At 38.6% G+C, this 13,387-nt stretch overlaps 1 protein-coding gene across 2 annotated transcripts in view; it reads right to left on the reverse strand.

Annotated features, from left to right (window-relative positions):
- Positions 1-13,387, reverse strand: part of LOC111586601 (cGMP-dependent protein kinase 2) — a 30,048-nt gene that overhangs the window by 5,270 nt on the left and 11,391 nt on the right. For both annotated transcript variants that reach the window (XM_023296360.3, XM_055018429.1), the window contains 8 exons: positions 12,745-12,839; positions 9,145-9,213; positions 7,430-7,528; positions 7,184-7,331; positions 5,534-5,670; positions 2,294-2,383; positions 1,022-1,163; positions 753-916 (listed from right to left, as the gene is read on the reverse strand). In XM_023296360.3, the coding sequence (XP_023152128.1) occupies positions 753-916; positions 1,022-1,163; positions 2,294-2,383; positions 5,534-5,670; positions 7,184-7,331; positions 7,430-7,528; positions 9,145-9,213; positions 12,745-12,839 (944 nt within the window). The remainder of the gene's footprint in view (positions 1-752; positions 917-1,021; positions 1,164-2,293; positions 2,384-5,533; positions 5,671-7,183; positions 7,332-7,429; positions 7,529-9,144; positions 9,214-12,744; positions 12,840-13,387) is intronic.

Here is a 13,387-nt window from a genome sequence, read left to right on the forward strand (position 1 = left end):
TTATTGTGATCTGCATATGTCTCCATAGTCATGTACCAGGTACTCTGGATGTATGAGGGAAGTGGGTGGGGGGTTGTTTTATTGAAAGGGCTATTTAGGTAGTCAACAAACAGACATAAAGTACCTGATTTTGGGAAAAATTTTGATTACAATCATTTTCTGGAGGTTTAAATTGCTGGAGTCAAACGGACCTGAAGGATAAAAGATGTTAGTAAATTTGAAGATAATACAAGTGTTAATGATAACAAGCTGGGTTGATAAACTATGATCTCACTTAGTCAGCCTATTCTATAACCCTAATGAGGATTTAGCGGTTTATAGATAATGAGTGGGTGTTTATTTTGGTGGAACATTTGCATGGTTAGAAAATTGAGTTAAAGGCTAATGATGGAAGGGAAGGACAAGGCTTATACCCACGCCCTACAAAAACATGTGAGTCAGACTATCTAGACTTCAATAATTAGGTGTCAATTATTCCTGTCCCTGCCAACCACTAGGCTCAGTGGTCAGACCTGTATTATTCACCATCTACATACTTTATCTGTTTCAAACAATCTGCCATCATTTATGAAATTTGCACAGTTAACTGATGATGCTCAATAGTACTGCTGCATCAAACTTTCCATCCGCCTCTGAAAGATGTCCAAAGTGTTCAAACAGTAACCTAAAAGTTTGAAAAGCTAATGACTTTAATTTCCTCTTCAAAAAGTGCAAGATTTAGCAATTCAGAATATTCTATCTTCATGACTTACTTGCCAGTGAGAAGTTCAAATATAAGAATTCCCAAGGACCAACAATCAGCTCCAAAGTCATGGCCTTTGTTCATGATAACCTCTGGGGCTACATACTCAGGAGTCCCACAGAATGTCCAGGTCTTTTTCCCAAGGCCAATCTTTTTAGCAAAGCCAAAGTCTGCCTGTGGAAATAGAGAGGAATTAATAATACATATTAAAATAAGGCAGACCCAGAATGGAAAACGCTCTTTAAAAGAATGTCACGAATATTTAGAAAAGTGACTTACCATTTTGACATAGCCCTCTGCATCCAGTAAAAGGTTTTCAGGTTTCAGGTCTCTGTAGACAATACCCATAGTGTGGAGGTAATCAAAGGCCTCCAACACACAACCAACACAAAACCTTGCTGTGGGCTCATCGAAATAACTCCTGATAGATTAGAAAATGATCACCTCATCAATGACACAATACATCTTATGAATATACACAGTGCAGATTAATGTATGGTTACAGGCATGTACACTAGTTGGCAGAACCTTTTCAAAACGTGTTATGTTTGTTACTATGTTTTCCACATGGTGTTCCATCCTTTGATTGGATTTGACTGGAGCTCTGTTAAAGACATCATAGTATTCTACTGCAAAGGTTGTTTTCTGCATAACATTTGTAATGTAATTACACCACCATTTCAGTACGATTCTAAGGTGGACTGTGGTTTCCTTGAGTCTATAAATAGAATGTTTACACCAGGGATGTCAAACATTTGGCCTGTGGGCCAAAACCGGCCCACCAGCGCATCCGATCCGGCCCGAAGGATGACTTTGCAAGACATTAACTGCAAATTGTAAATTTGTAAAATTGTAAATTTCAAATAATTTCTACATTAATGAGAAGTTGTTTTGATCATACAGTCAAACACTATATTGTTCAGTTTCAAATACCTGTGACTACAAGTTTTGTGCCTTTGTAGCTACACCGTGATCTGTAAGTTGTAATGTATAAATGATAAACTGAGACATAATGTTGTTGAAACTGCAGTTATTGTTCTTCAGAAATTTTAGGTTGTTCATAATGTTTTGTAAGAAGGTAGTAGACCAAATGTGAACATTTTCAGAATGTACTTGTACATTTTTACACAAAAGCAATGGGGAAAATTTGGAGTTGTGGTTATTTATAGGTTATGCTCTGATTTTACTGATCCGGCCCACTTGAGATCTATCTGGCCTGTATGTGGCCCCTGAACTAAAATGAGTATGACACCCCAGGTTTACACTCACACATGCTGCGTTTTCAAGCTGCCAAAGTAATGATAAAGCTCAGTGCTGTTTTATAGAGTGACTTAAATCATGTTGCCATCTTACTGCAGTTGTAAAGAGCCATACTCCACAGTGTGTCAGTACACTGTACACCACTATTAGTGACAGATTGCAATAACTGGAAACTTTCAACCAGAGAGGGCAATGGAACACATTTTTCAGTCTGTTACTCTTTAAATAGCAGTTCCTGGATATTTACATGTGTAGGTGTTGAATGAATTTAGCGAAAGGACCTACACTCACATGTCCCGCAGCACAGTCCACAGCTCCCCACCGAGACACACCTCCAGCAGCATGTAGACATATTTATTGTCTCGAAATGTTCGAAAATACCTGAAACACAGGCACAGCCATGTGAGCTACCATGTTACACTAAAAGCACAAAGTAATACATCTACTTTATAAGTAACACTAAAAAACATAAGTCATTAAGTCATATACACTGCCCGTCCAAAAAAAAGTTGCACACTCTAAGATTTCATTGGACCACCTTTAGCTTCGAGAATGACACACATTCTCTGTAGCATCGTTTCGATAAGCTTCTGCAATGTCACAGCATTTATTTCTGTCCAAAGTTGCATTAACCCCTTGACGCCTATTGCTGCAAATTCGCAACATATCACTTTCATTCAGATTGCAGCTGAGATAGCGTATCCATTCCCCGGACCGGTCGGAGTGGGACCTAATTATTATCTGTTGCAGGGCCGTGCAGAGGCCTTTGGAGGGGCAGGTGCTCAAAGTTAAAAGGAGGCACATGGAGCATGAATATGAAACACTATATAGAAACATACCTTACAACATAACTGGCTGAATTGTAGCAACCCATATTCAGGAAGAATGTCACATGGAAGAAGTGGTGCAATGGTTAAGTTTCTGGACTGCTAATCAAAAGATCAGTGGTTCAAACCCTGATGGGGTCCATCAAACTATTATTATTTTGCAGTTGAATTTAGCTCACCATTAGACACTGAACTGTTTAACTGTGGCTGCTCTTCCTGGAGGCCTTGCTTTTAAATTTCATACCTTTTCAAGAAATAAACTGTATAGCCACGGATTTGCTCCATGGTACTGATTCTTAATCTGCCCTTTATTAGCCGTAGTGCTAATAATAAAGTATTAAAAAAAAAAAAAAAAAACAACCCTAAATGATACAGAAATCATGTATTTAAATGTATTTGTGCTTTTATTGAGTTTGACTATCCACTTTGCCCAAGACAGCAATGTTATAAAAGTTATATATTTTATATTTATGCATATTATATTTAATTTGTCTATATATACAAATGTTATAAACAAACAAACTTTAAATAACAGGTTGAGAAAATCAGAATTCAAATTCTTCTAATTATTATTGTTATTGTATTTATCCTGCAATAGTCCAAAATTATATGAATATGCATGTACATAGTTTTAGTGAAATAATATAACCTATGCCTCATTGCCTCTAGAAACACAGGAAACACACTGCAACCTACTGACAGTAAAATAATACATCTCTCTGATGCACTTTTCCCATGACAAAAGAAACATAGAAACAAAAAGAAGCCTGACAGACTTTATCCTCTCAGCACGCTGTGTGGTTAACTAGCAGCTATAACTGATGAGAGGTGTGTGTAGAGTCAGACACACACACAGGATGCTCACTTCACTTAGTCAGTCATCTTGCAAAAATACACCGTGCACAAACGAATCCCACTACAAAACCTCCTCACCATCAGGACCATCAGTTGTTGAAGTCCTCCCTCGGGTCTCCGGTTTCTAGACTAGCAGCACTAGCACTGAGCTACAGGGAACATCTGGACACGTTAGGGCAGTGAGGGACGTCTACATGGATCATGTGACCGACCGAGGGTAGAATCTGAATTATTATTGTTTTATTTTTGTTTTATTTATTATTTTGGGCCTCAAAGATTTTTACACACACACACACACACACACACACACACACACACACACACACACACACACACACACACACACACACACACACACACACACACACACACAACTTTGACAAAAGGACACTTTGGGCATCAAGGGGCAAAGGGGCAGGTGCTTCAAGCCCCCCCCGTGCCTGATCTGTTGTTATTATTATTATTATTATTATTATTATTATTATTATTATTATTATTATTATTATTATATATTTGTTCTGTGTGTAATAGGCAAATTAACAGCCTCCACTTATTTTAGCATCAGCTGGAAAGCAAAACCACACACAATTTTTAAAAAAAAATGTAATTCTAAATAAATTCAGGTGTCAGGGGGTTAATTTTCTGCCAAGATCTTGCATTGATGATGGGCAAAGTCTTCTCCAGAACATCCCAAATATTCTCAGTGGGCCTGAGGTCTGGACTCTGTGGAGGCCAATCCATGTGTGAAAATGATCTCATGCTCCCTGAACCACTCATTAACAATGTGAGCCCCATGAATCCTGGCATCGTCATCTTGGAACATGTGCATGCCATCAGGGAAAAAAACCCCTCCATTGATGAAAAGACCTGGTCATTCAGTATATTCAAGTAGTCAACTGGCCTCATTCTTTGGGAACATAACATTTGACAGGTCTTCTGTCATAGTTGTTTAAGAAATGAGAAGATACTCATTGCATCAGCTGGGGTTAAATAAGTTGATGAACATATTCATCACTGCAGTAGTTATTCAATGGAAGGCTCTTACCTATTCGCTTAGTTAAATCCAGGCGGTGACTTGTTTTTGAACAGGCAGTGTATGTAACCGAAACATATATCAAATTAACTAAATAACTAATTGTGTCTGGTAATAGTGCAAATTGCAAAGAAACTGTATTCACGTCTTGTATTGGTAATGTAGTGCTAAAGGATAACTAAATATCATAATCATGTTGACAACAGGCTAACTTCTGATCGTAAACAACTTCTTCTTCTGATGGTATAGAAACAAGCACCAAAAAAAGGGAAGAGTGCAGATGACAACTGCTCATACTGCTGCTCTGAAACAGTCCCCTTTCTAAACTTTACAGCCCACAACCTTCTTGCATTCTTAGATTCTTGGAAATCCCATAAAGAACCACTGAACTGATGAGAGGGAACTATGTGGCAGATGGAGTGTAGTATCAGTGACGCACTGGATTGTGGCTGAACTTTTCTTTGAATGACAGTCAACAGACTGCTTACACATGGCCTTTGTTCTTTAAAGCCATAGCCCAGATAAATCTTAATGTAGTGATGGAAGCTGGGTCAGCAGCATTCTCCCAGCAGTGTCCTTAGCAACTCCACTGAGAAACCATCACACTGAGCAGCTCCAGTTTTGTCAGTTACAGGAGGTTTGTAGTAAATTGGCTCTTTGCCCAACTTATTCATACCCTTTCTACTCACCATCTAAAAACTTCCACTAGCTTAGAATCTGAAAGCCAACTTAAGATCCAAAACTAATCTTATCTTTAGGTGGCAGCGTTAGAAATAAACCTGAATGTGTTATGTTAGTTATAGCAAACAAGCTCACCTGATAATGAAAGATGAGTTTGTTTGCTGTAGGATGTTTTTCTCAGAGTAGATGTGCTCCTGCTGCCTGGTGTCCACAATATGCTTCTTCTTAATGCACTTCAGAGCAAACGTGGTGTCCTCATCTTTCAGCTTCACCTGAGAAACAGCAGAGAGGTGCAGGCTTAGCAACGAAAGATGCAAAAAATCAGTGACAAGACATGTGTATTACAGCTTTATACAATATGTGTACCACATTGCTAAATATAAACACTTTTTGAGAAATAGATTTTGATTTTAGAGGGCCAAGTGGAAACTAAGTCCCAAATCATGGGCCAGAGTCTAGACTTGACTGTGTTCAAATGTTTAAAACACTTTTTTAAAGATCTTCAAAGAATCACCAGGAGAAGTCAGCATTCGAGGGCAACAGGATTTATTGGCGACAGATAATCCAGGAGTAGTTCTTAGTAGTGATTAGAACTCCAAGAAAAAACAGATACTGAGCTGTGCATCGTCTTTTATGCCATGAGAGTTGGTTTTCCACGTCTATAGGGCGTATTTTTGGAGAGATAGTTCTGACACCATTACACTTTTCTAAATCAATTGGTCAGATCTTGACATCAAGTCATCATATTTCACCATTATATCACATCCTACAGAGGACATTTGCATTAGGTTATCATTAGGTCATGTTTTACAGAGAACATGCCCAGACATGTTCAGACTTTGCCCCGTTACTTTGTGAAAGATTTCATGCATGTTACACTATTATGTATTGTCAAGTTTCTTCTACGTTTTTAACAGTAATATTGCATTGAGTTTACACCATTATGTTTTGAGCACTCCACATTTAATTTTATAAAAAGCAAATGATTTGTCTTTATATCAAAAATACGTGTTTTATTTTATGATCTTCCAGCTGTGTGTTTGTGTGTGTCTTCCACAGACAAGCACACAATGGCATCAAAACATCAGTGATTACTAGAACCTGTTATTATGTAGTTCATACACGTCTTAGCTCTGCTCTTCAGTTTAATAGCATTTGCCATAATTATATGATCTTTTACTTTTAGTATATCGCACCCAAAAATGTTACACTACAAGGAACACTTCATGAATTTTATCTGTCAGTCAGGTTTATTTATGGTAAAGAGCATTAAACAATGTTTAAAACAGCTTGTCAAAGACTGAAGTGATAATCCACTTCATTTCATCAGGGTTAGTAACAGAAGTACATGTTGAGAAATGTAGGCTCTGCATTTTTGGAGTTTGATCCTTACTCTGGGCAACAAATGAATCTGTCTCCAGTCCAACTACTTTATGCATCAAATAATTAATTACTGGAATATCGCATTTTCTCATTTTAGATGTAGTTGATCTACACAACAGCAATTCATCAAGCAGCCAGTCGTAGAAGACACTAGAGGTTTCATGAAAGCCTAATTAAATCTATGCATCAGTTTGGTACTTTTGTGGTTCTCCCTCACCCTGTAACATGATGCAAGTGATTAGAGATATACACATCAGGATAGTTTCTTCTGTTTGCTGCATTGAAAACATTTTTGCTTGTGCAGTAACAGTGAATAAAATTCAATTAAATGATGTCCACTATAAAGCAGAATTTAATACTGAAAGGTGATATTTAGGAAGCTGTGCTGTTGTTGCAGCTTACTAGCTCTACTCGTCCAAATCCTCCCATGCCCAGTGTAGCGATGACCTCCAGTTCCTGGAAAGGCTGCTGCACATGTAGGACAGCGATCCTCTCCCTCAGCCTCCGGAGCTCCATGGCCTCTGCAGAGTCAATCTGAGGTGAATGGGGCCTGAGAAAGGGACACATGGTTACATCTGAACCCTTGCTGTAAGGGGGCTAGACTATTTCACTACTGTTTGTTGAGTCATTCAGACACGGTTCACTTACAGGGCATTTCTTCTCTCATCACTCCTGGAAAGCTCTTCCACATATTCCTTCAGGTAAGCCTGAAGCTCCTCATAAGTTCCCACCATTTGGTTGAAATTTCTGTAGTCAAAGGGCAGGGGGCAAAAACAAGAGCAACTTTGATTACAGTGTGTGGATGTGCACAGTGCTAATGGCTTTAGATTTTTTTATTTATTTTTAAAAATAGTTTTAAAAAAATAGAACTAGGCAGTGAATGATATTTTAAAGTCCCTCACTGGTGTTGATTTCACCCTAATGTCTATATCAAAGTTAACATTTTTAAAAATATGCTATATACTATATTGATCATACAAGGAGCAATTCTCTTTTTGCCACACTAAGGCACCCCGAATATAGTTACAAATATATTTTAACTCATGTTCACAACTGCATATGGTAGTGCTGATGTTCTTGCTAAAGTCACTGCACTCAGTTCATCTATAGGTGATATTTCAGTTGAGAGGCAACTAAACCCAAACTATTGGGTTGGAAATGTGACCATATACTGTCTGGGTTGATCAACTTAATCAAATTGCCAGGCAATTTAGTCATTACTGTTGAATAACATGTCCATTATCCATCCATCCATTATCTATACACCGCTTAATCCTCATTAGGGTCGCGGGGGGGCTGGAGTCTGTCCCAGCTGACTCAGGCGAAGGCAGGGGACACCCTAGACAGGTCACCAGTCTGTCACAGGGCTACATATAGAGACAAACAATCACTCTCACATTCACACCTACGGGCAATTTAGAATGATCAATTAACCTCAGCATATTTATGGACTGTGGGAGGAAGCCGGAGTACCCGGAGAGAACCCACGCATGCACAGGGAGAACATGCAAACTCCATGCAGAAAGATCCCGGGAAAGCCGGGACGCGAACCAGGGATCTTCTTGCTGCAAGGCGAAAGTGCTAACCACTACTCCACTGTGCAGCCCTGAATAACGTGAAATAATGTATTATCCTGTGTGTGGTGAATAAAAAACAACACATCAAGGGAGTTCCATCCTCCAAGTGGACTCCTGCAGACTAGAAAATTCTTGATTATACTTGCAAATGGACAGCTGAGGACGATCATGTAGTTGTTGTTATTGTATTGCTTTTTTAGTCCACAGACGTCTGCTTGGAAGACTCTGTTGCAAACATAAGCAGTTAGTTGTATTTATGTATTCTGTAAATACACACTATTACTGAGCAGTTGCACTATTGTGCATATAGACACTTGTGCACTTGGAGAAATAACAAAACTTAAGTTATGTCACAAACCTGCAGGCACAGACAGTATGACTTCAACCTAATACCAACTGCATGTCTATGGCTGTCTGCAACTATCCATGTACATGTCTATACCAGAACAGGCCTAATTCAGTGAAGGCACAAAGCAATGTGAAGTGTGTTCATAATTTATATCTAAAAACAACAACTACATTGTATTTTTTTAATATATGCCTTTATTTGTAACCTCACAGGGGCAAAAACCAGTGGTCATTTTTATTGTTGTTTTTTTCATTATTTATTGTACACATCAATCTTCACTTGGTGACCTTCCGTGATTGCAGTAGATTTAAATACAATCACTGAAATTAACTTCTAAATTGTCATCTATTATACGGTGTCCAATTGAATTAGATCTAAAGGCTATGGGTATGAGTCCACCTAAAAACATGCCACGTAAAAAACATCCAGCTACTCACTCTCTGTCCACCACCAGGCAGTGTGTGTCGTTCTCATTACAGATGATGTTGGCTGAGCGAACATCCTCACTGTAAACATTCATGTACATCACAGTCAGACACAAACCCACAGTTTATAGCTACAGAAATGCTTTTCTAATTCTCTGTTCTAAGCTAAAAACGGAACCCTACGCACGATTCCCTGTCTCCACAGTTCCTTTTGCTACATCTTGTGACTGACATGTCCGACTTGCTTGTACTTTTAGTTATTTGTGACTGCAGCTATATGAAGGATTATACTGTATTTCATATGTACACTACCGTTCAAAGGTTAGAAATTTCCTTATTTTTTAAAGAAAAGCAGTTTTTTTCAATGAATATAACATCAAATTAATCACAAATACAGTCTAGACATTGTTAATGTGGTAAATGATACAGTGGTATGTGAAAGTTTGGGCACCCCTGATAATTTTCAAGATTTTCCTTTACAAATCACTGGTTGTTTGGATCAGCAATTTCAGTTAAATATATCATATAGCAGACGAACACAGTGATATTTGAGAAGTGAAATGAAGTTTATATGATTTACAGAAAGTGTGCAATAATTATTTAAACAAAAGTAGGCAGGTGCATAAATTTGGGCACCCCAACAGAAAAATTACATCAATATTTAGTAGATCCTCCTTTTGCAGAAATAACAGCCTCTAAATGCTTCCTATAGCTTCCAATGAGGGTCTGGATTCTGGTTGAAGGTATTTTTGACCATTGTTCTTTACAAAACATCTCCAGTTCAGTCAGGTTTGATGGTTTCCGAACATGGACAGCCCGCTTTAAATCACACCACAGATTTTCAATAATATTCAGGTCTGGGGACTGAGATGGCCATTCCAGAACGTTGTACTTGTTCCTCTGCATGAATGCCTTAGTAGAATTTGAGCAGTGTTTAGGGTCGTTATCTTGTTGAAGTGTCCAGCCCCGGCGCAACTTCAACTTTGTCACTGATTCTTGAACATCGTTCGTAAGAATCTGCTGATACTGACTGGAATCCATGCGACCTTCAACTTTAACGAGATTACCAGTACCTGCACTGGCCACACAGCCCCACAGCAAGATGGAACCACCACCAAATTTTACTGTGGGTAGCAAGTGTTTGTCTTGGAATGCTGTGTTCTTCATCCGCCATGCATAACGCCCCTTGTTATGTCCAAATAGCTCAATTTTAGTGTCATCAGTCCACAGCACCTTATTCCAAAATGAAGCTGGCTTGTCCAAATGTGCTTTAGCATACCTGAAGCGATTCTGTTTGTGGCATGTGCGCAGAAAAGGCTTCTTCCGCATTACTCTCCCATACAGCATCCCCTTGTGCAAAGTGCGCTGAATAGTTGAATGATGCACAGTGACACCATCTGCAGCAAGATCATGTTGTAGGTCTTTGGAGCTGGTTTGTGGGTTGAGTTTGACTGTTCTCACCATCCTTCACCTCTGCATATCTGAGATTTTTCTTGGCCTGCCACTCCGGGCCTTAACTAGAACTGTGCCTGTGGTCTTCCATTTCCTCACTATGTTCCTCACAGTGGAAACTGACAGCTGAAATCTCTGAGCTAGCTTTTTGTATCCTTCCCCTAAACCATGATGTTGAACAATCTTTGCTTTCAGGTCATTTGACAGTTGTTTTGAGGCTCCCATGTTGCCACTCTTCAGAGAAGATGCAAAGAGGAGAACAACTTGCAATTGGCCACCTTAAATCCCCTTTCTCATGATTGGTTTCACCTGTGTATGTAGGTCAAGGGTCAATGAGCTTACCAAACACATTTTGTGTTCCAATAATTAGTGCTAAAGGTATTCAAATCAATAAAACAACAAGGGTGCCCAAATTTATGCACCTGCCTACTTTTGTTTAAATAATTATTGCACACTTTCTGTAAATCCTATAAACTTCATTTCACTTCTCAAATATCACTGTGTTCGTCTGCTATATGATATATTTAACTGAAATTGCTGATCTGAACAACCAGCGATTTATGAAGGAAAATCTTGAAAATTATCAGGGGTGCCCAAATTTTTACATACCACTGTATTCTAGATGGGATCAGCTGATTTTTTAATGGAATATCTACATAGGGGTACAGAGGAACATTTCCAGCAACCATCACTCCTGTGTTCTAATGCTACATTGTGTTAGCTAATGGTGTGGAAAGGCTAACTGATGATTAGAAAACCCTTGTGCAATTATGTTAGCAGATGAATAAAAGTGTGAGTTTTCATGGAAAACGTGAAATTATCTGGGGGACCCCAAACATTTGAATTTAATGATATATTTTTTCTTATGTTATTGTAACTCAGCAGCTGTGGTACCATATTCTCAGATTTTTGGTTTTGTTTTCCAATGCTGTACCACATATTTCTGTAATATACTATACTTAAAAAATACCTACGATTCTATGTATTATGTATCAGTAGGCTTCTGCTGGCATTGAACTGTTTGCAGAAATTACTGAGTTGTTGATGTTTGTTTTCTGGCATGGTCATAAAGCTTTGCCACCAGAGTTGTGGGTCCTTGTTTTCAGCAAAGTGATTTTTCAGTCTCTGTCCATACAGTTGCTTTTCTTTGCTGTTGCTCAGGGACAGGCTGCTCTTAGCCAGTCTGTATGCTCAGTCACCTGATCTGGTTGGCGTTCATAAGAGCAAGTGGACCGCCCTAATCAGCCAGGGCTCCTGACGGTTTTTGCAACAGTTACATTTCCCCCCAACTGAGTGCTGCTGTCACATGTGACTGCCTCCTTGAAGATTTCCCTTTGTCTAGACTGAAAACAGACTTGCAGTGCTGGGATTAAATTTTAGTCTAACTTCTTCAGTGAACAGACTGTCTTGTTTCTGGTCTGAATGCAGGTTGGAATGAGGTGAAGGGGGATGCAGCTTTGCAAGACAGGGGAGCTAACTAGGATTGTTAAACTACTTTCTCCAGTACATTTCCATTCAGCCATATTTCTGAGAAAATAAAATGCTGCTTGGAGATGCTCTCAAAAGTCTGATGTGTTCCTTTTTGTTCTTCAGAGACCAAACAGTCATTGTGGGAGTGAAAATTGTTGGTTTGTCGCCTAGCTCAACCTCGTCCTTAGCTTTTACTACGTTTCTGTTGCACTATTTGTAAAACTTCCAAGTAAGCTAGTGGTCACTATGAATGCAAAATTTGGAAGAGTTGGGATGACTTATGAAGGTGCAATCAAGTTGCATAATGGGAACCCTAGGATTTCTCCACAATCGAGATTGAAGTCAGGAGATCACTGTTGAGCTGATTTAATTTTGACCATTTTCTGTTTAATCTCCCTTTTGTCAGTCATTCAACATTATGAAAGGGCAATTCTGAATTACTAAAGTGCTCTTTCAAGGTAACAAATTATTGGTCATTTTGTCTGTTTTATGCTTATCTTCAATGAAAACTAATTTAAAAGGCATGACCTCTTAAACACTAATGATAACTTAATATGGAGTAGATAGTAGAGATTGGGCAGATTCCCACAGAAACAAATCTCTGTGAAATCCAATGTAATATGTGCATCTGTGTATCTGTAAAATGTGTCTGATTTTAAAGTCTTCTACTGTGTCTTTTGTTGATTGTACCTGATGAGAGCTTTCTCTCCAAAGTAGTCTCCGACTCCCAAGGTGTTAATTTCTTGAGGTTCAGGAATGCCTTCTGTGCTCTGAGTGACTTTGACCTACAGTTATAAGAAAACAGGATATGGGATAGCAGCAAATGTGGTTTTACTTATTAGTGTTTTATTGGAATTTGTTGTCATTCATTTTAATGAAGTGATAAAGACAATTATTTTTTCAGTTTGAGGACTGATTTGCTAATCTAAGATGAACTTATATTATACTAGTGTGCGCTTATTGATGGAAATAAAAAAAAGATTAAGGGCAGTGTAAGGAGAGTAAGGTGTCTAAACCACCATCGTTTTTTGTATTGTTGGCTTAGCACTGATTGCAGTTGCATGAAATAAGCATGTGAACCCATCTAGTAGGCACTGGGACAACTGGTTAATAGACATACGAGTCATTTTGTGTGTGTTCCTGCACTGTAAACTTTATTAATTTGTTATAAATTGTGTATACTGTAAATGTAAATAGATGAGTGCAAGTTTTTCAGAAAACTGCTTAATTGCATACACAGTTCTCAGCAAAGACAGTTCTAAAGTTGACCCTTTAAGCTCTAGGCCTATTTCTGATATTACTACCTGAAAAAATATCTTCAAATTAAGTCAGT

Source organism: Amphiprion ocellaris, chromosome 16, assembly GCF_022539595.1.
Source record: "Amphiprion ocellaris isolate individual 3 ecotype Okinawa chromosome 16, ASM2253959v1, whole genome shotgun sequence".
Lineage (NCBI taxonomy): Eukaryota > Metazoa > Chordata > Actinopteri > Pomacentridae > Amphiprion > Amphiprion ocellaris.